At 44.3% G+C, this 27566-nt stretch overlaps 1 protein-coding gene across 3 annotated transcripts in view; it reads right to left on the reverse strand.

Annotated features, from left to right (window-relative positions):
• The window catches only part of slc1a4 (solute carrier family 1 member 4), a 149238-nt gene that overhangs the window by 40567 nt on the left and 81105 nt on the right, over positions 1-27566 (reverse strand). For 2 of the 3 annotated variants that reach the window (XR_007956009.1, XM_052012187.1), the window contains exon 1: positions 2014-2649. The exons of the other annotated variant lie outside the window; for it this stretch is intronic. Coding sequence is in view for 1 of the 2 variants with exons in the window: in XM_052012187.1 (XP_051868147.1) it covers positions 2014-2549 (536 nt within the window). In the remaining variant the exon portion in view is untranslated. Of the gene's footprint in view, positions 1-2013; positions 2650-27566 lie in introns of those variants that run through there. 3 annotated transcript variants of the gene reach the window in all.

Raw genomic sequence — 27566 nt, forward strand, 5'->3', positions numbered from 1 at the left:
AATTACATGTTGCATCTTCATTGTTTATTCTGTCTGCTATAATCCTCAAACAATAAGGTTGGCCAGTCCAAGATGTCCCTCTTTAAATCCATGCTGAATCTTATCAAGGGGGTTTGAAATAGTAGATGTAGAGAAGATGCTTCCACTTGTGGAGCACCATAAATACAAAAACAAAAATCAATGTCCAGGAGAAAACATGTTTAAAATAACACAAGGACACAAGTAGACCATTCAGCGGCTTGAACCATTTTCACCATTAATGAGTGTGGTTGATTAATATCTTAATTCCATGATTCCATACTTCTTTTTCAAGGAAATTTCTACTTTCCAGATTTAACTTGATTCATTGAACATAGGTCTACCGCTTTTATTGAGGGAAAGGTCCATACCTCTACTATCATTTGAGGGAAGACTCATTTCTTAATGGGCTGGCTCTGATCTTCTAATGTTATCAAGTTCTATACTCTCTCTCCATTGACTTCTGCTCACCCCATTCCCAGCTCACAAGCAGAAAAAGTTTCTCCCTCTATGCTATCAGTGCTTTCAAAATCCTAAAAATTTCAATGAAGTCACTCCTGAATTTTATCGATGTCAGGGAATACAAGTCTAGTTTATGTAATTTCTCTCTATAATTTTACCCAGAGAGCAATTAGAATGTAGAACCTGCTACCACAAGAAGCTGTTATGGTAAACAGCTTGGATGCTTCCAAGGAAGAGCACATGAGGAAGAAAGAAATAGAAGATATGGAGACAGGATGAAGGAAAATAGGGTTGGAGGATGTCTGTATGGAACATAAAGACTGGCACGGACAAATTAGACCAAAGGACTGAACCCAAGAATGGGAAAGAGAACCTAAGTGAGACTGAGGTAAACAGAGACCAGTTCTGCTTTGAGACTATGATCAAAACAGAGACTGTGAGAGAGGCAGTAATGAGACTAAGGCAAAGACAGCAACTGAGACAAGAGAGTGAATGGACTCCTAAACTCATTTAACCATAAAGAAAGGATATCTTCAATTTATTCAGGGACTCTCATGTCCCTTTTTAATGTCCCAGAGCTCTTTACAGACAATTTAGCACATCTGAATCATTCTCATTGTTGTAATATAGGAAACCCAGCAACCAATTTACACATTGCATATCTGTTTATTGGAGCATGCTATGAAGAAGTTAAAATGATTTTCTGGTATTAAGTGAGAGGTAGATGTTGCGAGAACTCCCCTGTTCTACTTTGAAATGGTACCATGGGATCTTTAATGATCAAGTGAGACAGCGAACAGAGACTCACTTTAAGAACTTGTTCAAAATGGCAGCACCTCCAACAGTGAACCTCTCCATCTCCTAACATGGGAGTATCGGGAATCTCTTGAATGCAACTGGAACCCATACCTTTTCACTCAGAAGTGAGTGTAGTACCCACTGAGCCAGAGTTTTAAATCACAATCATTACATTGTGCTCATCATTAGTCAAGCTTACCAACAACATACCTCTTTTAATCAGAGGAACTTCATACATCTGCTGTCATTTTAATCAGTTATTCAAAAGTAACACATGAAAACATCCATTTACTGCATCTCACCAGAACATGGCTAACACAGAACAGAAGGCGATTCAGCCCATCACACCAGTGCAGGCTTTTAAATAAAAATCACACAGCTGTCCAATTAATTCCAACTCACCTGTTCTTTCCCCACTGACCTACAGAGTACTTTCCAAATAGTTATCCAATTCTTTTTTTTCTAAACCACTCCTGAATCTGCTTCCAGAAAGTTCATTAAAGATTACAACACTCATAGTGCAAACCGAATATCATTCCCACCCCCTGCCCTGCACCAGACTTGCTTTCCCCAATTATCTTAACTCAGTGTGGTCTGGTATGCTCTGATAATTCTACCCCTTGCAAGCCCCGTTCTCATCTGGAACACCTCTTCCCAGTTGTCCCTTTAACCTGAATTACTCCAGCAAACTCTCCGAGATTTGCACCGACCGTGGCCCCGCCCTTTCATTGTTACCTGAAGAGATCCAAGAAGGAGTCCACCGCTTCTTTGGAGGGCAGCTTGGTGCTCGAGGCTGGGCTGTTGGCATCCTCAGCCTGGCTGTGTTGACCCGGTCGGATGAGCAGCCCCAAGGAGACACCAACAGCCGAAGCCACCAGGGTGGTGATGCCGAAGAAGAGGATGGCTTTGCCGCCCAGCTTGCCCAGGGCTCTGGTGTCCAGACTGGCTGCTCCCGACACCAGGCTGCAAAACACCACGGGCAGGATGACCATCTTCAGCAGGCGGAGCAGCACCTCTCCCGGGAAGGCGAAGTGGACCATGTGAGCCGGGGAGAGGTGTAAACCCCTCACCCCGAGCCCCACCGCCACCCCCAGCAGCACCCCGGACACGGTGCAGATCACCAGGCAGTTCCTTCTCAGGAAGCCCCACACCTTACCCCGGGCTGTGGATATCTCGCCGGACTCCGGTGCAGCCGAGCCTTTCCCGGAACACGGCGGACGCCCCTGCGCGCCCAAATGCCCATTGGCGAGCGACCCCTTCCCGTTCTGCATGGGCGCTTGTTGCTCTGAGTCGTCGGGGGAACCGGCGCTCCAGTCCCCACTCTGACGCTGGGTTGCTGTAGGATCCGTCTGTGAAGATCTAGTGCGAGAAAACGCTGCTCCGAGGCAGCAGGAGGTGGGCAGAGCCTAAGACCAGCAAATGATGCAACTGGCTGCCCGTGTTACTCATTCATGAAAGACAGAGGAAGTCTTAGTATGCGGCAAACCGAAACATAGCGGGTGCTGGTTATTATCGAATTGTTTGCCAGGTGTAAACAGCTCCAAAGACTTTCCCACCACACAAGTCTTTTCCCAGCCCCCTCCCGCAAGTCCTTTCCCCCCTTCCCCCAAGTCTTCCCCCTTCCCCGTCCTTCCCCCCCAGTCCTTCCCCTTTCCACGTCCGTTCCCCTTCCCTTGTTCTTTCCCCCTTCCCCCAAGTCCTTTCCCCCTTCCGCCGTCCTCCCCATCTCCGTCCCCGTCCTTCCCTCGCATTCGCGTCATCCCCACTTCTGCGCGCACCTATCCTTCCCCCTCATTCCCCCGTCCTTCCCCCCTTCCCCATCCCCCCCCCCCCCCCCCCCCCCCCCCCCCCCGGTCTGAGGAAGCAGATGGGCTCCTACGTGACTGCTTTGAGACAGTGGACTGGTCCATGTTCAAAGACTCAGCTGCCAGCCTTGATGAGTAAGCCACCACCATCACAGACTTTATCAGCAAGTGTGTGGAGGACTGTGTACCAAAGAGGACAATACGGGTGTTCCCTAACAGGAAACCATGGATAAACCGGGAGATCCACTCCCTCCTGAAGGGGAGGACTGCTGCACACAAATCTGGTGATCCTGATCTGTGCAAGAAATCGAGGTATGACCTTCGGAAAGCTATCAGGGATGCCAAGAGGCAATACCAACTCAAAATAGAGTCCCTGACCAGCCGTCAGTTATGGCAGAGCTTACATGCTATAACAGGCTACAAGACGAAGTAGGGCTGCGTAGCTAACAACAGCGCATCCCTTCCTGATGAACTTAACGCATTCTATGCGTGTTTTGAAAAGGGAAGTGGATTGTCACCATCCACCCTGACAGCCACCAATGCAGCTGAACCTGTGATCACAGTCGAGGATGTAAGATCAGTCTTCCGGAGAGTGAACACGAGGAAAGCACCTGGCCCAGATGGTGTCCCTGGCCGTGTGCTCAGATCTTGTGCTGATCAGTTGGCAGAAGTATTTGCAGACATATTCAACCTCACCCTGCTTCAATCTCAGGTTCCCTCCTGTTTTAAGAAGACCACTATCATCCCGGTACCAAAGAAAAGCAAGGTAACATGCCTCAATGACTACCGACCAGTGGCTCTGACATCCACCATCATGAAGTGCTTTGAGAGGTTGGTCATGGCACGCTTCAACTCCAGCCTACCAGACAACCTGGACCCATTGCAATTCGCCTGTTGACGAAACAGGTCTACAGCGGATGCCATCTCCCTGGCCCTACACTCAGCTCTGGAGCATCTGGACAGTAAAGACACATACGTTAGACTATTGTTTATTGACTACAGCTCTGCCTTCAATACAATAATTCCAAGCAAGCTTGTCACCAAACTCCGAGGCCAGGGACTCAACACTTCCCTCTAACTGGATCCTTGACTTTCTAACAAACAGACCTCAATCAGTGAGGATAGGCAGCAATACCTCCAGCATGATTATTCTCAACACTGGTGCCCCACAAGGCTGCGTCCTCAGCCCACTACTCTACTCCCTATACACTCATGACTGTGTGGCCATATTCTGCTCTAACTCCATCTACAAGTTTGCAGATGATACCACCGTTGTAGGCCGTATCTCAAACAGTGATGAGTCGGAGTACAGGAAGGAGATAGAGAGCTTAGTGGAATGGTGTCATGACAACAACCTTTCCCTCAATGTCAACAAAAGAGCTGGTCATTGATTTCAGGAACGGGGGCGGTGTACATGCGCCTGTCTACATCAATGGTGCTGAGGTCGAGAGGGTTGAGAGCTTCAAGTTCCTGGGAGTGAACATCACCGACAGCCTGTCCTGGTCAAATCACGTAGATGCCACGGCCAAGAAAGCTCACCGGTGCCTCTACTTCCTCAGGAGGCTAAAGAAATTTGGTTTGTCCCCTTTGACTCTCGCCAACTTTTATTGATGCCCCATAGAAAGTATCCTATCTGAATGTATCACGGCTTGGTATGGCAACTGTCCTGCCCAAGACTGCAAGAAGCTGCAGAGAGTTGTGGACGCAGCCCAGTGCATCACGGACACCAGCCTCCCCTCCTTGGACTCTGTCTTTATCTCTCGTTGTCTTGGTGAAGCAGCCAGCATAATCAAAGACCCTACCCACCTGGGACATTCTCTCTTCTCTCCTCTTCCATCGGGTAGAAGATACAGGAGCCTGAGGCATGTACCACCAGACTTAAGGACAGCTTCTACCCCACTGTGATAAGACTATTGAACGGTTCCCTTACACAATGAGATGGACTATGACCTCACGATCTATCTTGTTGTGACCTTGCACCTTATTGCACTGCACTTTCTCTGTAGCTGTGACACTTTACTCTGTACTGTTATTGTTTTTACCTGTACTACATCAATGCACTCTGTACTAACTCAATGTAACTGCACTGTGTAATGAATTGACCTGTACGATCGGTTTGTAAGACAATCTTTTCACTGTACCTCGGTACAAGTGACAATAATAAACCAATACCAATACCCACCCCTGTCCTTCCCCAAGTCCTTTCCCATTCCCAGTCCCCCTTTCCTCATCCTTCCCTCGTCCTTTCCCCCCCTTCCCTCGTCCTTCCCCCCCCTTCCCCATCCTCTGCCCTTCCCCATCCCCCCGGCCTTCCCCCCCCTTTCCCCTGTCCTTCCCCCCTCCTTTCCCCTGTCCTTCCCCCCCTTTCCCCATCCTTTCCCCCGTCCCTGTCCTTCCCCATCCCCCTTTCCCATCCCCCCTTTCCCCATCCTTTCCTGTCCTTCCCCCTTCCCTTGTCTTCCCCCTTCTCTGTCCCCCGTCCTCCCCCATTCCCCGTCCTTTCCCACTTCCCCCTCCCTTGTCCTTCCCCCTCCCCAAGTCCTTCCCCCTCCCCTAAGTCCTTCCCCTCCCCCAAGTCCTTCCCCCCTCACCCATTCTTTCCCCCTCCCCTGTCCTTCCCTCTCCCCCCCAGAAAGGTTTAATAGGTTAGGACTTTATTCCCTGGAGCACACGAGAGTGAGGGGAGATCTTATAGAGGTATACAAAATTATGAGCAGTATAGATAGGGTGAGTGCATGCAGGCTTTTTCCCCTCAGGTTGGGTGAGACTAGAACTAGAGGTCATAGGTTTAGGGTGAAATATTTAAGGGGAATCTGAGGGGGAGCTTCTTCACTCAGTGGGTGGTACGAGTGTGGAACGAGCTGCCAGCGGAAGTGGAAGATGTGGGTTCAGTTGTAACATTTAAGAGAAGTTTGGGTAGGTACATGGATAGTGGTTTGGAGAGATATGGTCCAGGTGCAAGTAGATGGGACTAGGCAGAAGATCAGGTTGGCATGGACTAGATGGGCCAAAGGGCCTGTTTCTGTGCTGTAGTACTCCCTTCCTGCTTCCCCCCTGTACTTACCCTCTCCCTCCTCCCTCCCCTCTCCCCATCCCTCCACCCCCCCCCAAGTGCTTTCCTCCTGCCCTCCCCCCACAAGTGCGTTCCCTCAGCACTTGCTCAAACCAGATATCATTTCTCAAAGTAAGCTGCCAACAACTTGTGGGGCGGGTGGGGGAAGAACTGGGAGTAACATTTATTGTTATCTGGTTAACAATGGTCAAAAAATAGTGGAAAAATAATGGTGAATTCATGGCACAGTCTACTGATACTTTGTTAAAACGTGTTTGTAGCAAGAATAGATATTGGCAACGGTTTCCTCACAATTTACTGGACCATTTATCTAGTTCAGGAATGTTCAACTGTTGAAGCTGCTGACATGCCAGAAATGATTGGATTAGTGCCATTAATGTAAATGAATCTCCCCCACTGCCTTTTAAAGTTGGTGATTCACATGGTAAAGGCTTTGTTAATGACGTTCTCACAAACCCATCAATTCCCCTTTGATTCTTTTTACCAATTACCTGCACAAGGGCTAAATTACAGTACAAATTTTAACCTACCAGCACATCTTTGGGATGTGGGAGGAAACTGGAGTATCCGGGAGAAACCCACACAGTCATAGGGAGAACATACACAGACAGCACCAAGGTCAGATTGAACGTGGGTCACCAGAGCAATGAGTATTTTTTAACCAAACACTTTATTGAGCACTACTTCCATAGAAACATCTAAAATATCAGGTTTACTGATAAATTTTCATATTTTTGCTTTTCACAATCAAAATTCACAGCAATTACAAATTTTATCTGTCCATAAAATACTTCCTGTTTAAGTAACTGCTTTGTCTAATGTAAAGCAGTTAGCATTCATTTCGAGAGGTATAAAGTATAAAAGTAAGGAAGTGTTGATGAGACTGTACAGGGCACTGGTGAGGCCTCATTTGCAGTACTGTGCGCAGTTTTGGGCCCCTTATTTTAGGAAGGATGTACTGATGTTGGAGAGGGTTCAGAAAAGATTTACGAGGATGATTCCCAGAATGAAAGGCCTTACTTACGATGAGCGTTTGTCGGCTCTTGGACTGTATTCATTGGAGTACAGAAGAATGACAGGGGACCTCATAGAAACATTTAGAATGTTGAAAGGACTGCACAGAGTAGATGTGGTTAAGCTGTTTCCCCTGGTGGGTGAGTCCAGGACTAGAGGGCACAATCTTAGAATTAGAGGGTACCGGTTTAAAACAGAAATGAGGAGAAATTTCTTTAGCCAGAGGGTAGTGAAATTATGGTATTCTTTGACACATACAGCTGTTGAGGCCCAATCATTGGGGGCGTTTAAGGAGGAGATTGATAGGTATCTAATTAGTCAAGGTATCAAGGGATATGGGGATAAGGCTGGAAATTGGGGCTAGATAAGAATAGTATTAGTTTAGCTCATGGAGCAGACTCAATGGGCTGAATGGCCTACTTCTGCTCCATGGTCTTGTGATCTTGTGATTAGAGTTGGACAGATGCTGTAAAAAGAAGCCATGAGAAAGTAAGATCTTCTATCATAATCCATAAAAATGTCTGATATTTAATGGTGTTTTTTTGAATGACATAATTTGCCATCTTAAACAGTATATTTTAACTAAAAGCAAGCTATTATTGAACCATTTTTGGTGAAGAGTGAGTATTGCTGTGAAATGTCCGTTAAAAATTGCTCTATTACTTTCCAAGTGTCCCATTGCCCACAACAGCAGCATCAGCAAACATGTCCAAAGTCCAACCAATGAGAAGGCTGCCCAAAAAACTCAGTAAGAAGAGCACTATTCCTGACATCCACGGCCCTCTGTTGCTTTTGGAAAAGGAATCCAATAATTCTGCCAGATGGAATGAAAAACCTATGTTGACTGCACACGGTACAGCATTTGGATAATTATTTTCCTGTTTTGTTAAGATAGCTGCTTCTGTGGCTTTGCTTTTTTTTCCAGGAACATGAGAAAGTAGCAGCAGGAGTAGGCCACTTGGACCCACAAGCCTGCACCACCATTCAATATCACTGTGGCTGATCAACCCCAGGCTTTAGCTCCTCCTTTGTGCCAGATCCCCATAGACGTCAGTCCCCAACCTTTCAAAAATCTATCTGCCTACACTTTAAATACTTCTAATAATCTTGCCTCCACAACTTTCCTGGTAGAGAATTCCAATCCTCTGCATGAAGAAATCTCTGCATATCCAAATTTTAAATGACAGGCCCCATATCTTTAAAGTATGTCCCCTCATTCGATACTCTCTCACTAGTGAAAGTATTTCAACACCAACACTCTCATGCCCCTCCTTAGAATCTTAATGTTTCAATAAGATCACCTCCATTCTTTTAAATTCCATGGAACAAAGACCCAACCTGTTTAGACTCTCTTGACAGGACAATCTACTTATCCCAGGAATTAGCCTGGCGAATCTACTTTGTAATGCTTCCTTTCTATACTATATCCTTTCTAAGGTAAGGGGACCAAAACTGCACAGTCCAACCACTTTGCTATAAAAGCCAAAATACAACTTGCCTTCTTAACTACTTGCTGCACCTTCCTGGGCGTTATCATCTTGGATGACCTGTCCTGGGCCCAGCATACAGCTGCAATCACGAAGAAGGTTCACTAGCACCCCTGCTTTCTGATAAGCTTAAGGAGATTTGGCATGTCACCAAATACTCTAACTTCTATAAATGCACTGTTGAAAATAATCTGACTGGTTGCATCATGGCCTGGTTCAGCAATTCCAGTTCCAAAGAACACAAGTGGCTACAGACAGCAGTGGAGACAGCCCGATGCATCACGTACACAGTCCTCCCCACTATTGATAGCATCTACAGAGGCAGTGCCACAAGATGGTGGCATCTATCAACAAGGATCCCCACCATCCGGGTCATGCCCTCTTCTTGCTTCTACCCTCAGGCAGGAGCTACAGAAGCCTGAAGTCCCACACCACCACAGTCAGGAACAGCTCCTTTCCTACAACCATCAGGTTCTTGAACCAACCTGCACAACCCTAATTCTACCTCAGCAATGGAACACCATGGACCACCTACTGCACCACCATGGACATGTCTCTGATTGTTTTTTTTTTCACTAATGTCTTGTTTTTGCAGTCTTTTATCTTCACTGTCTTCTGTAATTTATATATCATTTACCTTCAAGAGGTGGTGCCTCAAGAAGGCAGCATCCATCACTAAGGATATGCCCTTTTCTCGATACTACCATCAGGGAGGAGGTACAGGAACCTGAAGACTCACGCTCAATGATTTAGAAACAGCTTCTTCCCCTCCACCATCAGATTTCTGAATGGTCCATGAACACTACCTCGTTATTCCTTTCTTTTGCACTATTTTTTAATTTATAGTAATTTTTATGTCTTTGCACTGTACTGCTACCACAAAACAAATTTCATGTCATATAATTCAGTGATAATAAATCTGATTCTGATATTTTGTGTGTTGTCTGAACCTACCTCTCTGTGGTTCTGCTGCATAGTACTTATGCACATGATAACAAACTTGACTTGACTCGACTTGACTTGACTTGCCTGCTAACATTCTGAGTTTCATGCACAAGAACACTGTGTACAAGAACACAATCCCTCTGCACTTATTTGGGGTCTCTTTTCATTTGGATAATAATCTGCCTTTTCATTCTTCTTACTGAAGTGCATGACTTCACACTTTCCCAAATCTGCCAAATTTTATGCCACCCATTCAATCTCTCTGTATCCTGCTATCCCCATTGCAACTTGCCCTCATCAGAAAACTTGGATAGAATACATTCTGCTTCCCCCTCCAGGTTATTAATATAAATAGTAAATAATTTAGGGCCAAGAACTGATACCTGGGACACTCCACTAGTTAGTTCTCCCAACATGAAAAGGATCCATTTATTTCATCTGTTTTCTATATAATAGCCAGTTTTCAATCCTTGCTAACACAATTTCTTCAGTAGGTTGAGCTCTTAACTTGTGCACCAGCCTCTTATGAGACACCTTGTCAAATGCCTTTTGGAAATCCAAATACTGTACATCACATCTACAGGTTCCCATCTACCTACTATGTTTGTTATGTACTCAAAGAACTCAAGCAAGCTTGTCAAACATGAAACCAGGTTGACTTGGTTTATAAGCTTTCCTAAATGAGTAGCTATTTCTTCTTTAATTATTGACTCTAGAATCTTGCAAGCAGTAGATATTAAACTAACTGTCCGTTCCTGAACTGGGGAGTCACATTTTAAATCCACTGGCACCCTTCTGAAATTCAGTGAGTTTTGAAAAATCTCAGTCAATGGGTCCTCCACTATCTTTACATCCACTTATTTTAACTTACTTGGGTGCAGGCCATAGCATCCTGGTGACCTTTCTGTCTTTAATCCCAAGAGATTTCTAATAATTTGTCCTTTGTGTTGGTACGTGAAGCTAGCCTGTCTGTTATCATCAGGATATTTGCACAGTGAAGACTGATGAAAAAATTGGTTTAATGTAATGGCATTTTCTTTTTTTCCTGATATTAATTCCCCAGCCTCGTTCTCTAGAAGTCCCACAGTTACCTGAGCCACTCTCTTCCTTTTTATATATCTATGGGAACTTTTACGGTTCATTTTGATTTTACTTGCGCGATTTTGCCCAAAAATCAATCTTCTTCTTTCTTAAGACCTTTTTAGTCTTTCTTTTTTTTAAATTTTAAAATTTTATTTACAGTGTGGTAACAGGCCCTTCCGGCCCAACGAGTCCGCGCCGCCCATTTTTTAAACCCCCCATATTAACCTACCCATACGTCTTTAGAATGTGGGAGGAAACCGGAGCACCCAGAGGAAACCCACACAGACACGGGAGAACGTACAAACTCCTTACAGACAGCGATGGGAATTGAACCCCAATCGCTGGTACTGTAATAACGTCGTGCTAACCGCTACACTACCGTGCCGCCCCATCTCTGCTGGTTCCTTAAAAACTCTCTGGTCTACCAGTAGCCCTTGCTACTTTGTATGCCCTCAATTAAATATTATTCTAGATCTCCTTTGTTAGCCATGAATTCTTCCCCTTTCTCAAGGAATCCCTCTTTCTAGTTGGGATAAATTTCTACTGATCCATCTCTTAGCTTGACAACTCTAGACAACCCCACCTAATATAGCCTGTTCCTGTGTAGGTTTATATTACAGAACCTACTGTATATTACTGTTCTAAGAAGCAATCCTTGGCGCACTTCACAATTTGTTCTTCTATGATACTCTTGCCAGTTTGATTTGTCCTACCAATATGAAGATTAAAATTTCCGAGGATAATTGCAGTTCCCTTCATACATGCCTTTGATATTTCCCCATATGAGCTTTACCCTCTTGTGATGCCACAGTTTAGAGACATATATATTATTCCCACCCATGTCTTCTTTCTCCTGTTATTCAATATTTTCACCCAAACCAATTCCACATCACCATCACCTGCATCTATATCAGGACTCAGCACCATCCTGATATTTTCCTCGATTAACAGTTGTACCCTGCCTCTTTTCCCATTTGGCCTGTTCTTTTGGAACATTATATAACCTGGATCCTATAACCTATAATCTCTTGTACTTGTATTTCTAGAGTTGTGCTGCATTAGTTCACCAATTGATTGTCTCCCTCTTCCCAGGTACAGGTGCTGATTAATTGTTACAGTGATGGCCGGGGTGGGAAAACATCATTTGGTTCTTCCCCCACAAAATTCCAATTGTCATCTTTCTCATAAGCTTGTTCCACAATTTGCTGAAGTCTCCTTTGGGTGTCCTTCCTTCTTCGAGCTTTCTCAACCTTGTCACATTGAACGGTATTTCTACTGTGCTTCTTCAGATTGTGGTAATATTGACTCTTTGCAAATGAGCCTTTGCCATAGGTTTGGGAAGTGGGGAAATTTCTACTTTGCTGTTTATCTTGGTATTCTCCAAATGAACTCAGTGCGTTTCTGTTCCATGGACATGGCTGCTTCCTTTCTTCCAGTGGAGTCTCATTCCAACATGTAGTTCATTGCTCCTAGAGCAATTGCAAACTTAATCTATCATTGCAGTTTTATCATGTCAGATTTTCTAACCACACTCTTTCATGGAAGGCAGACTGTTCCAGGATGGGCCCTTGGGAATGCAAATTATTAATCAGCAAAATGACTTCCAGTAAGTTCAGTGTGCTTGACTAGAAATTGGTGACTTGGAAGTTACAGTTCCTGAAGGTTTTTCTTTTTTTATTAGTTTTCTTTCATCACGTTTCCTTCAACCACTTGGAGCCATTGATTATTTGGAAGTGAAAATTTCCCAATGCTGGTGTTGTTTTTAGCTTTTATTGATTTAAGTCCACACCTTCCATTTTAGTCCCACAATTTAATTTCAAATAATATTTCAGGTTAATTTTTTTCAATACTTTTACAAATTCCTCCGTGAATTGAGTTACATCATGTCCAAGGAACTGAAACAGTTAAATTGGTCCTTGCCAATACTTAAGCCCCAAGAGCTGTAGGAGTAGAAGGTGAGGACAAAGGGAGCTCCATCTTTGCTCCAGTTAGGAGGAGAGGGGCTGAGAGAAGAAGAGTGGAAAATGCAGGTGATGTGTTTGAGGGTCATATCAACTATGATAGAAGGGACACCATTGTTGAGGAAATCATCTCCAAGGGTTTTGCTGTGGAAAGTCTTGTCATCAGAACAGAAAAAACAGAGATAGAGAACAAAGGAGAATAAAATGGAGTTCTCACAGGAAGCCTGGTGGGTGGAGCTATAGTTGAGATAGATGAGGGAATACATGGGCTTGAAATGGATAGGGGTCACTAGCCTATTCCTTGAGATGGAGAAAGAGAAGTGAAGGAAGGGAAGGGAAGAGTCAGATGACCTGTGAAAGTTAGAACAGGGTGAAAATTGGCAGCAAAAAATAAATAAATATTTCAGTTCTGTGCGAGTGCAGGAAGCAGCACCAAAACAATCATCAATGTACCAGAGAAAGAGTTGAGGGAGAGAGTCTGCATAGGACCATTGAGTTGCCCTTGTTGGAATGACTTTGTGCATTTTGAGCTCCACTACAACAAATTTCATGGTTCACAAAACTCATCAAAAATACCCCCAAGATAATACAAGACAAAAATGAAGTTGCTGAAAATGTATATTGCGAGTCCTTGTTTGCCCTATGCTGTAAGCATTTATGTGAAGCTCTCAGTCAATGCTGCTATATGAATGGAAACATCTTACCAATTATTCATGTCCAAGTATTTGTTGATGATAATAACTATAAAAGACAATATTTGTCTTTAGAGTTAATCATTTACAAATTTATTTTCCAATGGAGTTTGGAAGGTGATAAAAGTGAAATGGACTGTGTTCTTCCACAAGAATTGGCCTTGATCATGTTCCCTTTGCTGCTTAAATTCAGTGCTTTATTGAAAAGTGGGTTGGAAACTATCTTGGAATGAAAGCTTCACTACTTTCCAACACCTCCCGTCTGCCCCCTGAACAACTAGAATGTGTGGCTTGATCTTCAACAAATTGCCAACAGATGTGGGATAATGAGAAGTCATCACTGCCTCGGTACTTGTCATTTTGTCCTTTCCAATATCTACAGCAATGCTCTCTAGTAAAGACACACAGGAACATCCAAAACATTACTCTAAGATAGTAGATATTGAATCATAGGAAAATAGGATATGGGTATGGTGTGGAGATTGCCAGCTTAAGATAAGATATCTTTATTAGTCACATGTACATCAAAACACACAGTAAAATGCATCCTTTGTGTCAAGTGTTCTGGAGGCAGCCCACAAGTGTTGCCACACTTCCGGCGCCAACATAGCATGCCCACCTGGAGGAAACACACACAGACACAGGGAAAACGTACAAACTCCTTACAGACAACGGCCAGAATTGAGCCCGGGTCACTGGCGCTGTAAAGCGTTATGCTAACCGCTACACTACCGTGCCTGCCCACTGAAAGAGTTTTAGAGTATTTTTCACTACTCTGCTCTTTCCCATATACCCCTGCAAAATATTTTCCTTTCTTTCCTTTCAAGTATTTATTCTGTCTTCTTAAACGTTACCTTTGAATCTGCTTCCAATATCCTTTCATGCAGGGTATTCCAGATTACAGCAATTCACCAACCACAAAAAAATTCCTCCATATCATCTCTTGGCATCTTCTCAATTACATTAAAGTTGGACCTCAGTTTACTGACACTCCTGCCAATGGAAAGAATTTCATCTTACCTTTTTAATCATAAATCTTCATAATTTTGAACACTTTCATCAAACCTTCTCTTAATCCTCCAGGAGCGGAAAGTGGTGTATATCCAAGAGTTCTGAGTGTCCAGTGTACACAGCTTTATTCATGTAAAATGTTTCCATGCGCTACATAATAATATCACAAGCCTTTCTATACCACAACATGTCAAAATTCAGTGTTGCTATCATAATTTGACTTTGGGTCACAAAATGAGCCCAAGTATGAAGACTGAGGTCAAGTAGTTGTAAACATCAGTTCAAAACAAATAGATTGCAGCAGCTCATTGCAACTGAAACATGAAGAAACCTTAAATAAATTACACCAACTTCACATATTCCACTGCTTAAAATAGTCAGCATCCAAACACCATGGTTTATAGAAGAGTTACATCTCCCGAGCCTAGAAACTCTTCGGTGCCCAGAAAGGTGCACAAAATCAAAAGGCTGTGGTGAGCCAACCAATGCTTTTCTACAGATCTACCACAATGGAGTTTTTTAGAGCACAAGGCCAACGGCATTGGTTGCCACAATTATTGCCTCCAAAAGGCTGTATCTTTACAGACTTAGCAATGGCAAAGGTAATCAAGTAGGTTATGGGTCTGATTCATGGACTGCAGCGAGTGGTTGGGGTTTATGTGGGAGAAGATAGAGGAGGGTCAGGTATTAGTGGAAGAGGAAGGGGGAATGGAATGTCAAAGGTCAAGTCAGGTATTACTGGGAGAGGAGGGAAAATGGAATGTCAAAGGTGTAGTCAGGGCATTGGGGATGGCATCATGATTCGCTACACACACAAAATGCTGGAGGAACTCAGCAGGTCAGGCAGCATCTATGGAGAGAAATAAACTCAGGTCGAGACCCTTCTGTTGTGTCAAAGGTTCAATGTTTACAATCAGGTTGGAGAGGCAAGGGTTGATTTTGGAGACTAAAGGGGATAGTAAGCAGGGTGGGGGCTTTGGGGAATGAAGAATGAAGAGAGAGCAGGTGAGAGGGGTACATTTATGTGCTTAAGACTTAGTTAAATAACTCCGCAATTGCTGGATTCCACAGCTTGGGATTTTCTCAGGAGTCCTATTCCAGTCTCTTTTAATTAGGGAAAGTTGGATTTCAGAGTCTTGTATGTTTCTTTTTCTTTTTCACCTCACACTTACTCCAAAGTTTTTTTTTTCAGCATCCGCTTTCATGATTTGAGCGTTTGGCCCAGAAACAAACATCTCCAAATCTTTTCCTCCCCACCTTCACAAACCAATCTCTTCCCCGCCCAAATCTGTGACAGAGACATGGGGTCAGGGAGATGTACACCACAGAAACAGGGCCATCATGTCCATGCTGACCTTTTAGCCCATCTACCTTAATGCTTTTTGCCATCACTAGGTCCATATCCTTCTATGCCTTGCCTATTTAAATGCCTGTCTAAATGTCTCTTAAACATTGTGATTGTGTCTGACTCCCCCACCTCCTCTGGCAGTAAGTTCCAGATATCAACCGCTCTCTGTGCAAAAAACATTCTCCTCACGTTTCCTTTATATCTCCTCCCTCTCGCCTTAAACCAATGTTCACTTGTTTTTGATATCCCAACCATTTTATATATCTTTATCACCCCTCAGACTCCTTTGCTCCAGGGTAAACAAACCCAGCCTATCCAATCACTCCCATTACTAAAGTTCTCCAATCCTGGTGAACCTCCTCTGCACTCTCTCCAGCTCAACCACAGTGTTCCTATAATGTGGCAACCAGAACCTCAAACAACACTCAATGCGGTTTAACCTGTGTTTTGGAATGTTACAACATAACATCACAAATTTTATATTCTATGCCCTAACCTATGAAGGCAACCATGCCTTCTTCACCACTCTATCTGCCTGTATTGCCACAAGGGCCCTCTGTTCATCAACATTCCTTAACACCCTACCATTTACAGTAAATGTACAGTGGAGAGCATTCTGACTGGTTGCATCACAGCCTGGTATGGAGGATCCAATGCATTATTCCTCTTTTACACTATTTATTTAATTTTGTAACTTATAGTAATTTTTGTGTCTTTATGTCTTGCACTGCAATTAACAAATTTCAAGACATAGTGTCAGTGATAATAAACCTAATTCTGATTCCCCTATGTGACTTCCCAAAATGCGTCACCTTGCACTTGTCATGATTACATTTCATCTGCCAATGCTTTCCCAACTTTGCATCTAATCTACATCCTGCTGTAGCCTTAGACAACCTTCCTCTCTATCCACAACACCACCAACTTTCGGGTCACCCACAAGCTTACTATTCATACCTTCTTCGTTCACATCCAAGTTGTTAATATAGATCGCAAACAACAAGGGTCCCAGCACGGATCCCTGCAGTACACCACTGGTCACAGACTTACAATTCGAAAAGCATCCTTCCATCACTACCCTCTGCCTCCTATCACCAAGCCAATTGTGAACATAGAACATAGAACCGCACAGCACGGAACAGGCCCTTCAGCCCACAATATTGTGCTGAACTAATTAAATTAGCAATCAAATGCCCAACTAAACTAATCCCTTCCGCCTAAAAACCCATATCCTTACATTTCCTGCACATTCATGTGCCTATCTAAGAGCCGTTTTAATGGCCCTGTCGTATTTGCCTCCACCACCACCCCAGGCAGCGCATTCCAGGCACCCACCACTCCCTGTGTAAAAAAAACTTGCCCTGCACATCTCCTTTGAACTTACCCCCTCTCACCTTAAATGCATGTCCTCTGGTACTAGACATTTTAATCCTGGGAAAAAGATACTGGCTGTCTAATTAGTCAGTTTGCTTTGGATCCCATGTGCCTTAACCTTCTGGACAAGACTACCTAGCAGGACATCGTCAAATGCATTACGAAAGTCCATATAGATAACATCTACCACCCCGCCTTCATCAATCTTCCTAGTTATCTCCTCAAAAATTAAATTAGTGAGGCAGGATTTCCTCCGCACAAAGCAAGTCTGACTATCCCTGATCAGCCCCTGACTTTCCAAGTGTCCATAAATCCTATCCCTTAGGATTTTCTCCAGTAATGTCCCTACCACTGACTAGCCTGTAGTTACCTGGCTTTTCTCTTCTGTCTTTATTAATAAAGGAACATTAGCTATCCTCCAGTTTTCTGGCACCTCATCTGTGGCTAATGCATTTGCAAAAAATCTCTGGCAGGACCCCTTGCTTCCCATAGCAACCTGGGATAGATCTCATCTGGCCCTGGGAATTTATCAACCATTATGCTCCCATGACATCAAAAACCCCTGCTTCTTAATACTGACCTGTTCCAGATTATTCACGTACCCCTTCCTGAACACATTATCCTCCATGTCCTTCCTCTTGGTGCATGCAGATGAGAAGTATTCATTTAGAACCTGGCCCACATTCACTGGCTCTACACAAGAGGACCCACTCTTTCCCCGGCTACCCTCTTGTACCTGATATACTTATTGAATGTCTTGGAATTCTCCTTACTCTGACTTGCCAAGGATATGTCATGGCCCTTTTTTGCCCTCCTAATTTCTTTAAGTTCTTTCCTACACACTATCTTCATGAAGAGACTCCCTCGATCCCAGTTGCCAATATCTGCCATATGTTTCCTTTATTTTCCCAATTAAACCTTCAATATCCTTTGTCACCCAAGGTTCCTTAATCTTGCCATCTTTTTCTTTCACTCTTACTGGAACATGCTGGCCCTGAACTCTTACTCTCTTTTAAAAGACTCCTGCTTGAAGGTTGGTGTTTTACCTAAAGCATCTGCTCCCAATCTACTTTCGGAAGGATCTGTCTTACACTATTGAAATCAGACTCCCCCCAATTCAAAACCTTAACTTGAAGACCAACCTGATCCCTGTCCCTAACTTGAAACTGTTCCCAATGTGTTCCCCCACCGATACTTCCACTACATGCTCAGTTTCATTTCCTAAGACAGGATTGAGTACTGCTCTGTCGCTGGTAGGACCCTCTACATCCTGTCTCAAAAACTTTCTCGGATGCACTTAACAAATTCCACATCATCTAACTCCCTTGCATTAAGGCAATCACAGTCAATACAGGGAATGTTAAAATCCCCCACTACTATAACCCTAGTGCTCTTACACCTCTCTGCGGTTTGCTTACATACCTGTTCCTCTAATTCCCACTGACCATTGGAAGGACTCGAACATGACCCCAGCAAAGTGATCACCCCTCCCTTATTCCTAAATTCTACCATATGGCCTCTTTGGACCAGCCCTCCAGGGTATCGTCTTTAAGTACTGCCATTATGTTCTCCCTAGTCAGTAGTGTGATTCCCCCTCCTCTTTTGTATTCCCCATGATTCTTTCCCAATTCACCCCAGCTCCCTTCCCAATCATCTCCCACAATCGCTGGTTTTCTCCATATGCCTCTGATCTTCTCATTCCATCATTCTTCTCCCCACTGTTCCCTGTGCTTAGCCACCCCTCCTTTCTATGGCGGGAGATTGCGGAGGTAAGCTTGCACACTGGTTCATGTCCAACTCCGGTGTCCGTAGTTGTGACCATTGAGGACTCGATCATTGGGTGTTATAATGTAACTGAGAATACTTTAAAATAGAAGAATGAAATACAAACTAAAAGTAAACAGATGGAGGTACAAAAACCGGAGTGGAGTTTCTGCTTTCAACGCCATCAGGAAATTATATAACAAAGAGCACTCAAAATTATACTGTCTTATGATTGTTTAAGGTTCTGGCACAAAATATTTGCAAAATCACAAGTGAAAAATCTTCCAAGAATCAATGTTATCAGATGGGGTTTTAGAACAATTATTATAAGATAAAATTTCTTTATTAGTCACACGTACATCAAAAGACACAGTGAAATGCATCTTTGCACAGAATGTTCTGGGGGCAGCCTGCAAGTATCAGCACACTTCTGGCACCAACATAGCATGCCCACAACTTCTGTACATCCTTGGAATGTGGGAGGAAACCGGAGCACCTGGAGGAAACCCACGCAGTCACGGGGAGAATCTTTACAGACAGCGGCCAGAATTGAACCCGGGTCGCTGGCACTGTAATAGCATTATGCTAACCGTTACACTACTGTGCCTGCTTAATTCTTTTGTGTTAAAAAACCCTTAATCTATTATGAATAATAATCTGGTGATTAATATGGGGCTTATTACTACAGATAAGTATTTTTACTAACTTTGTCCACCACTGATCTTTGAATACTTGAAAATGACTTCAAATAAGTTTTAACAAATCTAAATTGCTCCCAATCCTCACATCTGCTATTTGTCTGCCAATCTTATATCACTCTTCCTTGGATCTAATTATTATCCTTAACGTCTTTTGTTAGCCATGCTTGTTTTTTTTTGGCATTTTTTACACGAGGCCAGAATGTATAACCATTGTAGAGACACAAGAGATTCTGCAGATGCTGGAATCTGGAGCAACACACACAAAATGTTGCAGGAACTCAACAGGTCAGGCAACATCTATGGAAGGAAATAACAGTCGATGTTTTGGGTCAAGACCCTTATCAAGACTGAAGAGGAAGAGGGCAGAAGCCAGAATAAGAAGGTTGGGGGAGGGGGAGGAGCACAAGCTGGCAGGTGATAGGCGAGCCAAGGTGAGGAAGGAAGGTAGGTGGGTGGGGGAGGGGGGATGAAAGGGAGTGATGTAAGAAGCTGAGAGGTGATAGGTAGAAGAGGCAGAGGGCTGAAGAAGGAATCTGGTAGGACAGGACAGTAGACCATGGAATAAAGGGCTGGGTGAGCACATGGTCGAAGAGCTGGAGAGTAGCAGCGATCACAGAGGGGGGGCAGTGAGAGAGGGCCTCTCAGAATTCCCATTGAAGAGAGGAGGAAAGCTTCTTCAGGGTAGGTGTACCTCGAAGAGACTTCACAGTGGAACAGCAAAACAGAGACACAAGAGATTCTGCAGATGCTGCTGCTCTCCAGTTCTTCGACCATGTGCTCACTCAGTCCTTTGTTCCATGGTCTACTGTCCTCTCCTACCGGAAAAAGTTCTTCCAGCATATTGTGTGTGTTGCACCAGATTCCAGCATCTGCAGAATCTCTCCCTCCACAGTATTACCACTGACTTGGTTTGGCCAGTGTACATGTAAGGTCATTCATGGTTACTGTACTATCCTTGCTACGTGCATTTTTAATTTCCTATTTGATGCACCCCTTACATTACCAATACTGTTTGGAGGACCATGGACAACTCTCACCACTATCATCATCCAGACTGGGCTGATAAACGGCAAGTAATTGCCATCCTCAATGACCATCTCTAGCCTGGGAGAGCCTAACCTCCTCTCCTTGATAATGTGGGCATAATATCTCCTTATTTTGTTCCCAGGATGCAGGTTCACTAACAAGGTCAGCATTTAATGTCCTTCCCGAATTGCCCCTTGAGTGATTTGCTAGGCCATTTAAAGGGTAATTAATAATCAACCACATTGGTTCAGGGATCAGATATGCCAACCAGGTAAGGATAGTAGATTTCCTTTGCTGAAGGGTATTAAGAACCAATTGGGTTTTTTTAACAACCACCATTACGGATATTAATTTTTTTCAACTATTCCCCAGTTGTTCTGATGAGTTTTGAGCTCAGGATGTATTAGGATCAATAGTCCAGTAAAATAATCATCACTCCCTCACCCCCTAACATTATGAGAATATGTAAATAATTGACCCCATCTATATTCTCATCCCACCAACAAGCTCTCCCCACCCTTATAGTGACTTTGGAAAGATAATTGGGTCCAATCCTGTGGGCTTTCCCATTCCAGAGTCGGGTGGTGAAGTACAGCGAAGCCTGTGGTGAGTAGGCCTCAACTGGTGTATTACTGAGATATTGTCCCCAGAACGTTTGGACAATGTTTGATTTTCAAAAATATTTTAAAATTATCAAAATTGCTCTAAATAATAGCAAAATAATCATTTTTCAAAAAAATTATCTAAAATATCTAAAGATTAAAAATAATTAAGAACTTTAAAATAAAATGAACAAGTAAGAAATAGGTAACTAAACGTCCGCCTGCCAGAAGTTACATGTGTTGCACTGACACAATTGAACTCCAGTCTCTGGGAAGAGTGCATCCTTGGCAAGCAGCAGATAAGGAAATGACTTCATTAATAAGGGCCAGTTGCTGAAAAGATATCTTTGCAAAGCCAATGAGAATGAAATGAATCCAATGGTGCTGAGGGAAGAAAACATGTTTTGCATTAATATTTAAGGTTGAAAGTTTGGAATTAGTTTATGGTAGGCAGGTACGGTAGTGTAGTGGTTAGCGTAATGCTATTACAGCGTCAGCGACCTGGGTTCAATTCTGGCCACTGTCTGTAAGGAGTTTGTATGTTCTACCCATGACTGCGTGGGTTTCCTCCGGGTGCTCCGGTTTCCTCCCACATTCCAAAGACGTACAGGTTAGGAAGTTGTGGGCATGCTATGTTGGCACCGGAAGTGTGATGACACTTGAAGGCTGCCCCCAGAACATTCTACGCAAAGGTGCATTCCACTGTGTGTTTTGATATACGTGTGACTAATAAAGAAATTTTATCTTATCTTAAAAGCAAAACTTCAGTGTAACTGAGAAGTGAATGACAATCTGTTACCTGTGTGTGGGATCGATTGGGGTGATGATTACAGCCTAACCTCCCTTTGGTCCCATGGGAGTCAAATTGTAGCTCAGTTTGGAAGGTTTACGTAAGAGGTCTTGACTCTGATAAACACTGATGGTGTTCATGAATGCTGACTGGCTCTGGATGAAGAAGCATCAGTTTCAGCACATAACAATCACTTCTATACTGATATGTGGGGGCAACTTTGTATGGACAATTAGTGCTAACACCACTTAACCCTAGAGGTACAAGGCTGAAACAGTGACCCCTGAGAGTCTTTTAACCCTCACAAAGACCAGGTTTTACAATAGTGCAACAGCATCAGAGTCTGGGGTGGGGGTGTTGGGAGGGTGAGGTGGTTCACTGTTAGGTTTGACAATATTGTATCCTGAGAATAAGGGGCAGGTTGTGAGTGGGGTCTGTTATCGGCAGGGTTTTACACAGTTGATCCCACGGGCCAGATCTTCCAAGGCCTGTAACTGCTGGTTCTTATGGCCTTTTCCAATCCCGGCTAGGATGATGCAGCTTCTGCCTGTGGCCTTTTGATCATCTCCCTATGGTTAACTGCAGTTAAACCGGCAATATGGCACTCGATAACAGACAAATCCAACACGTTGCTTATTTCTATGTGCTACACCAGCCTCTCCCTCAGCCTTCTCCTCTTGGTCCGCCATCTGATAAGACCATGGCACCACAAGAGATAACAGTAATATGAGTCAGGACAAATAGCTGAGGAGCAAAAGGCTGGTGAGTGGGACTAACTGCACTGTACTCAGAAAAATTAGTGCAAACTTGATGGTATCAGGTAGCTTCTTTTTGTGATTCTAAAATTATATATTCCTAAGAGGTGCCTCCAAGAATAAAACATGTTATTAGTTGACCTGGTATTGGTATTGGTTTATTATTGTCACTAGTACCGAGGTACAGTGAAAAATTTGTCTTGCACACCGATCGTACAGGTCAATTCATTACACGGTGCAGTTACATTGGGTTAGTACAGAGTGCATTGATGTAGTACAGGTAAAAACAATAACAGTACAGAGTAAAGTGTCACAACTACAGAGAAACTGCAGTGCCATAAGGTGCAAGGTCACAACAAGGTGGATCGTGAGGTCATAGTCCATTTCATTGTATAAGGGAACCGTTCAATAGTCTTATTACAGTGGGGTAGAAGCTGTCCTTAAGCCTGGTGGTACAAGCCCTCAGGCTCTTGTATCTTCTCCCTGATGGAAGAGGAGAAAGGAGAGAATGATCCGGGTGGGTGGGGTCTTCGATTATGCTGGCTGTTTCACCAAGGCAGTGAGAGGTTAAGACAGAGTCCAAGGAGGGGAGGCTGGTGTCCGTGATGCGCTGGGCTGTGTCCACAACTCTCTGCAATTTCTTGCGGTCCTGGGCAGAGCAGTTGCCGTACCAAGCTGTGATACATCCTGATAGGATGCTTTCTATAGTGCATCGATAAAAGTTGGTGAGAATGAAAGGGGACAAACCAAATTTCTTTAGCCTCCTGAGGAAGTAGAGGTGCTGGTGAGCTTTCTTGGCCGTGGCATCTATGTGATCACTTTCGATAGTTTTCTGATGTATCCTCATGGAGTCACCATGTGTCAGGCCCTCCCATCCGTGGATGCAATCTTTCACTGTTCAACAGACACAGGACTGGCAACCATCCTGAAAGAGGTTCAGTTTTTCTTTACGATATACTGAAAGCCCGAACACCTTAATAAGCTGCAGTATAATGACCCTGTGTGAGATCTTCCAATGTTGGCTGGCTCTCAGGAATTGGAATTGGTTTATTTTTGTCACACGTACCAAGGTACAGTGGAAAAACTTGTCTTGCATACTGTTCATACAGATCAATTCATTAAACCAGTGCATTGAGGTAGCACAAGGTAAAATAACAGAGTGCAAGACAAAGTGTCACAGCTAAAGAGAAAGTGCAGTGCAGGTAGACAATAAAGTGCAAGGTCATAATGAGATAGATTGCGAGGTCAAGAATCCATCTTATCTTACCAGGGAACTGTTCAATAGTCTTGTAACAGCGGGATAGAAGCTGTCCTTGAGCCTGGCGGTACGTGCTTTCAGGCTTTTGTATCTTCTACCCAATGAAAGAGGGGAGAAGAGAGAATGTCCAGGGAGGGGGGGGAGGGGGGGAAGCGGTCTTTGATTATGTAGCTGCTTTACCGAGGCAGCGAGAAGCATAGACAGAGTCCATGGAGGGGAGGCTGGTTTCCGTGATGTGCTGAGCTGTGTCCACAACTTGGCGGCAGCCCTGGAAATTTAAATTTAATTGTAGCTGGGGCACATGCACCATCAATATGCATTGGTAGCACATCACATGCATAATGCTTTGGGTTGCTCTTCAGGTATCTGTGATGCATGCTGGAACTATCTGAGTCACTGATTTCAATATTTAAATAAGGGCCCTCTGCTTACTGTCCCAATGGTAATGACCATGTGATAAATTTGCTCAAGTGAATCAGAGGGCTAAAGCAAAGGGACTTTACCAGTGCTAATTAAAAAGGCTCATTCACTGTAGGTGGGATACCTCACTTCAGGCTCTGGTTAATTTCTAGCCTGCTCTTTGATAGTGACTGCCATCTGAGTCAATTTGCCACATTCACGGGTGGCCTGGAGCTGCTGTATGAGGAGGTGAAGCAGGGAAGACGGAAGGGAGTAGGAGCGGCTGCAGCAAGGTGGAGGAGGAGGACAGTCTGCTACCCTATGAGGGGCAGGAGCTTATCCCCTACATATCGGAAATCCCTTCATCCTCACAGGGTTGTCACTCACCTGTATCAGCACTCAAACCTTATCTCATGGCATGGACAGCAGTGCTTCTTTGAAGATGAGATAATATTTCTTTATTAGTCACAAGTACATTGAAACACACAGTGAAATGCATCTTTTGCGTAGAATTTCTGGGGGCAGCCCGCAAATGTCATCACACTTCTGGCGCCAGCATAGTATTCCTACAACTCCCTAACCCATACGTCTTTGGAACTGGAGAGCCATGCGATTGTTTACCTTCACCTCAAAGGGTGGGTGTGGTCTTAATTTAAAGTTTCATCCAAAAGAAGGCACCTCCAACAGTGCAGCTTTCACATGATACCACTCCTCCCTGGGTACTGCTCTTCTGACAATGCAGCACTCCCTCGTCACTGCTCCTCTGGCAGAGCAGTGCCTGCACAGCACTGCCTCTCTGATGGTTGGATACAACCTCAATATTACTCTTCCATCTGTGCACCCACTCCATCTGTATTGCCGCTCTGACTCTGCAGTGCTCTGACAGTACAGCACTCACTCAGTGCTTTGATCAGGTCAGTGCAGTCCTCCCTCAGTACTGCCTCTCCAGTTGCCCAGCAGTGCCTTTGTACTGTCCCTCCAACAGGGCAACACACTTCCAAAGCAGTTCTGTAGCAACACATTATTATGACATCAATTTCTAAACCGTAGCAGAAAAAGTATCTAAATGAATGAATTAATTTAGTACATTTCTCAGCTGTGGGAATTTATATCAACTCTGCACAGCTGCAGAGATAATGCTCTATAGAAACCACCAGTGCTGGAGTTTGTTTCCGCTCTGACAAGTTGGCTTCAATAGAGAACTATTTCTTCCGTACTGTTTTCCTTATCAATCTTTTGAAAACATTGTTATTATAATTGCATTGTTGAATGCCTACATTTCATAATAACATTGCTTCTGCTGGGCCCTTCTTTGCGTGAGGACTGTAAAAAGCATTTATTTGAAGATGTTTCTTCCACTAAGATGCTACCTTCCACTAACACTCTCTTCTGCCTGGCTCAACTTGTCCTCACACAAAACAACTTTGATTCCTCTCACTTCCTACAGACCAAGGGCGTAGCCATGGGCATTCATTGGCTACATTGAACTGTCTCTGTTCCTAGCCTACTCCGGCCCCATTCCTCAACTCTTTCTCCGCTATATCGACAACTGAATTGGTGCCACCTCTTGTACCCGTGCGGAACTCAACTGTTTCATAAATTTCACCACAAATTTTCACCCTGCTCTCCAATTCACTTGGACTACTTCTGACACCTCTCTCTCCTTCCTTGACCTTTCCATCTCCATCTCAATAGATTCCTTACCCACAACATCTTCTACAAACTCACTGACGCCCACAGCTACCTCTATTACAGCTCCTTCCACCCTGTCTCTTGCAAGGACGCAATCCCTTTTTCTCAATTTCTCCGCCTCCGCCCCTCCCATGATGAGGCTTTCCACTCCAGGATATCCCAGATGTCCAATTTCTTTACGAACCGTGGCTTCCCCCCTCCTGTGGTCGAGAGCATCTCTGCCATTTCTTGCACCTCTGCTCTCACCCCCACCCCTCCCAGACCCAACAGGGATAGGGTCCCCCTTGTCCTCACATTTCATCCTACCAGCCTACGTATCCAACACATCATTTTTCGCCACTTCCGCCATCTCCAACAGGACCTCCCCACCCCTTTCTGCCTTTCGCAGGAACCGCTCTCTACACGAATCTCTAGTTCACTCTTCCCCCACCCCCCCACCCATCCATTCCCACCCTGGGAACTTTCCACTGCCCCTGCCATAGGTGCAACAGCTGTCCCTACACCACCTCCATTCAGGGACCCAAATATATAGGTGAGACAGAGATTCACCTGCACCTCTTTTAATATCATCTACTGCTCCATCTGTAACCGTGATCTGCATCTCCCTATTGCCGGTCTCTTCAACTCCACCTCCCACACTGTCACTGATATGTCAGTTCTCGGCCTCCTCCACTGCCAGGAGAATTCCAAGCGCAAACTGGAGGAACAGCACCTCATTTTCCGTCTTGGAACCTTGCAGGCTAACGGTATGAACATTGAATTCTCCCAATTTAAGTAATCCCCACATCCCCGCACCCCCCCCCCAGCACTCACCCCCAACTATGCCTCTCCTTTTCTTCCCTTTCCTAGCCTATCTCTCCTTTTCCTACCCCTCTTTTTTCCTCCTTAGCTTTGACCCACCCCCAGGTGGATCTGCTCTCCCCTCCTACCCTGTACCTGCCTATCACTATCTCTTACCTGCGTCTACCTATCACCACCTTGTGCCCACCCTGCCTCTCCTCTTTTGTCCACCTATCACTGCTCTGCTTTTCCCTCCTATATATATTGGGCTTCCCCTTTTCCTATCTTCAGTCCTGAAGAAGGGTCCTGACCCGAAACGTTGACCGCCTGCTGTTCTCCACGGATGCTGCCTGGCCTGCTGAGTTCCTCCAGCATCATAGATTCCAGCACCTGCAGTCTTTGTTTCTCTACTTGAAGCACTTTATTGGTTGTCATTAAGAATCTGTACTAGTTTGGTGACAATGCCATTTTAAGTCCCATTGCACCAAACTTAAGAATCAATTAAATCAGTGTATGGTGTTTTCAAACTTTAAATATTTAAATCCAGTAAATTCTGCATCCCTGCCCTCTGGTGGTCAAATGAAGACACTGCTTGTCCAATGTGACTTGAATTCATGTTTTCAGCCACTACAACACAACTTACCCTCTACCATTGTCATGTGGCACCACTCTGCTGATGTTGGGAGACTTCGCAAGGCAGCTCCAAAGCTCACTGGAGATAACTCATA

Source organism: Pristis pectinata, chromosome 3, assembly GCF_009764475.1.
Source record: "Pristis pectinata isolate sPriPec2 chromosome 3, sPriPec2.1.pri, whole genome shotgun sequence".
Lineage (NCBI taxonomy): Eukaryota > Metazoa > Chordata > Chondrichthyes > Rhinopristiformes > Pristidae > Pristis > Pristis pectinata.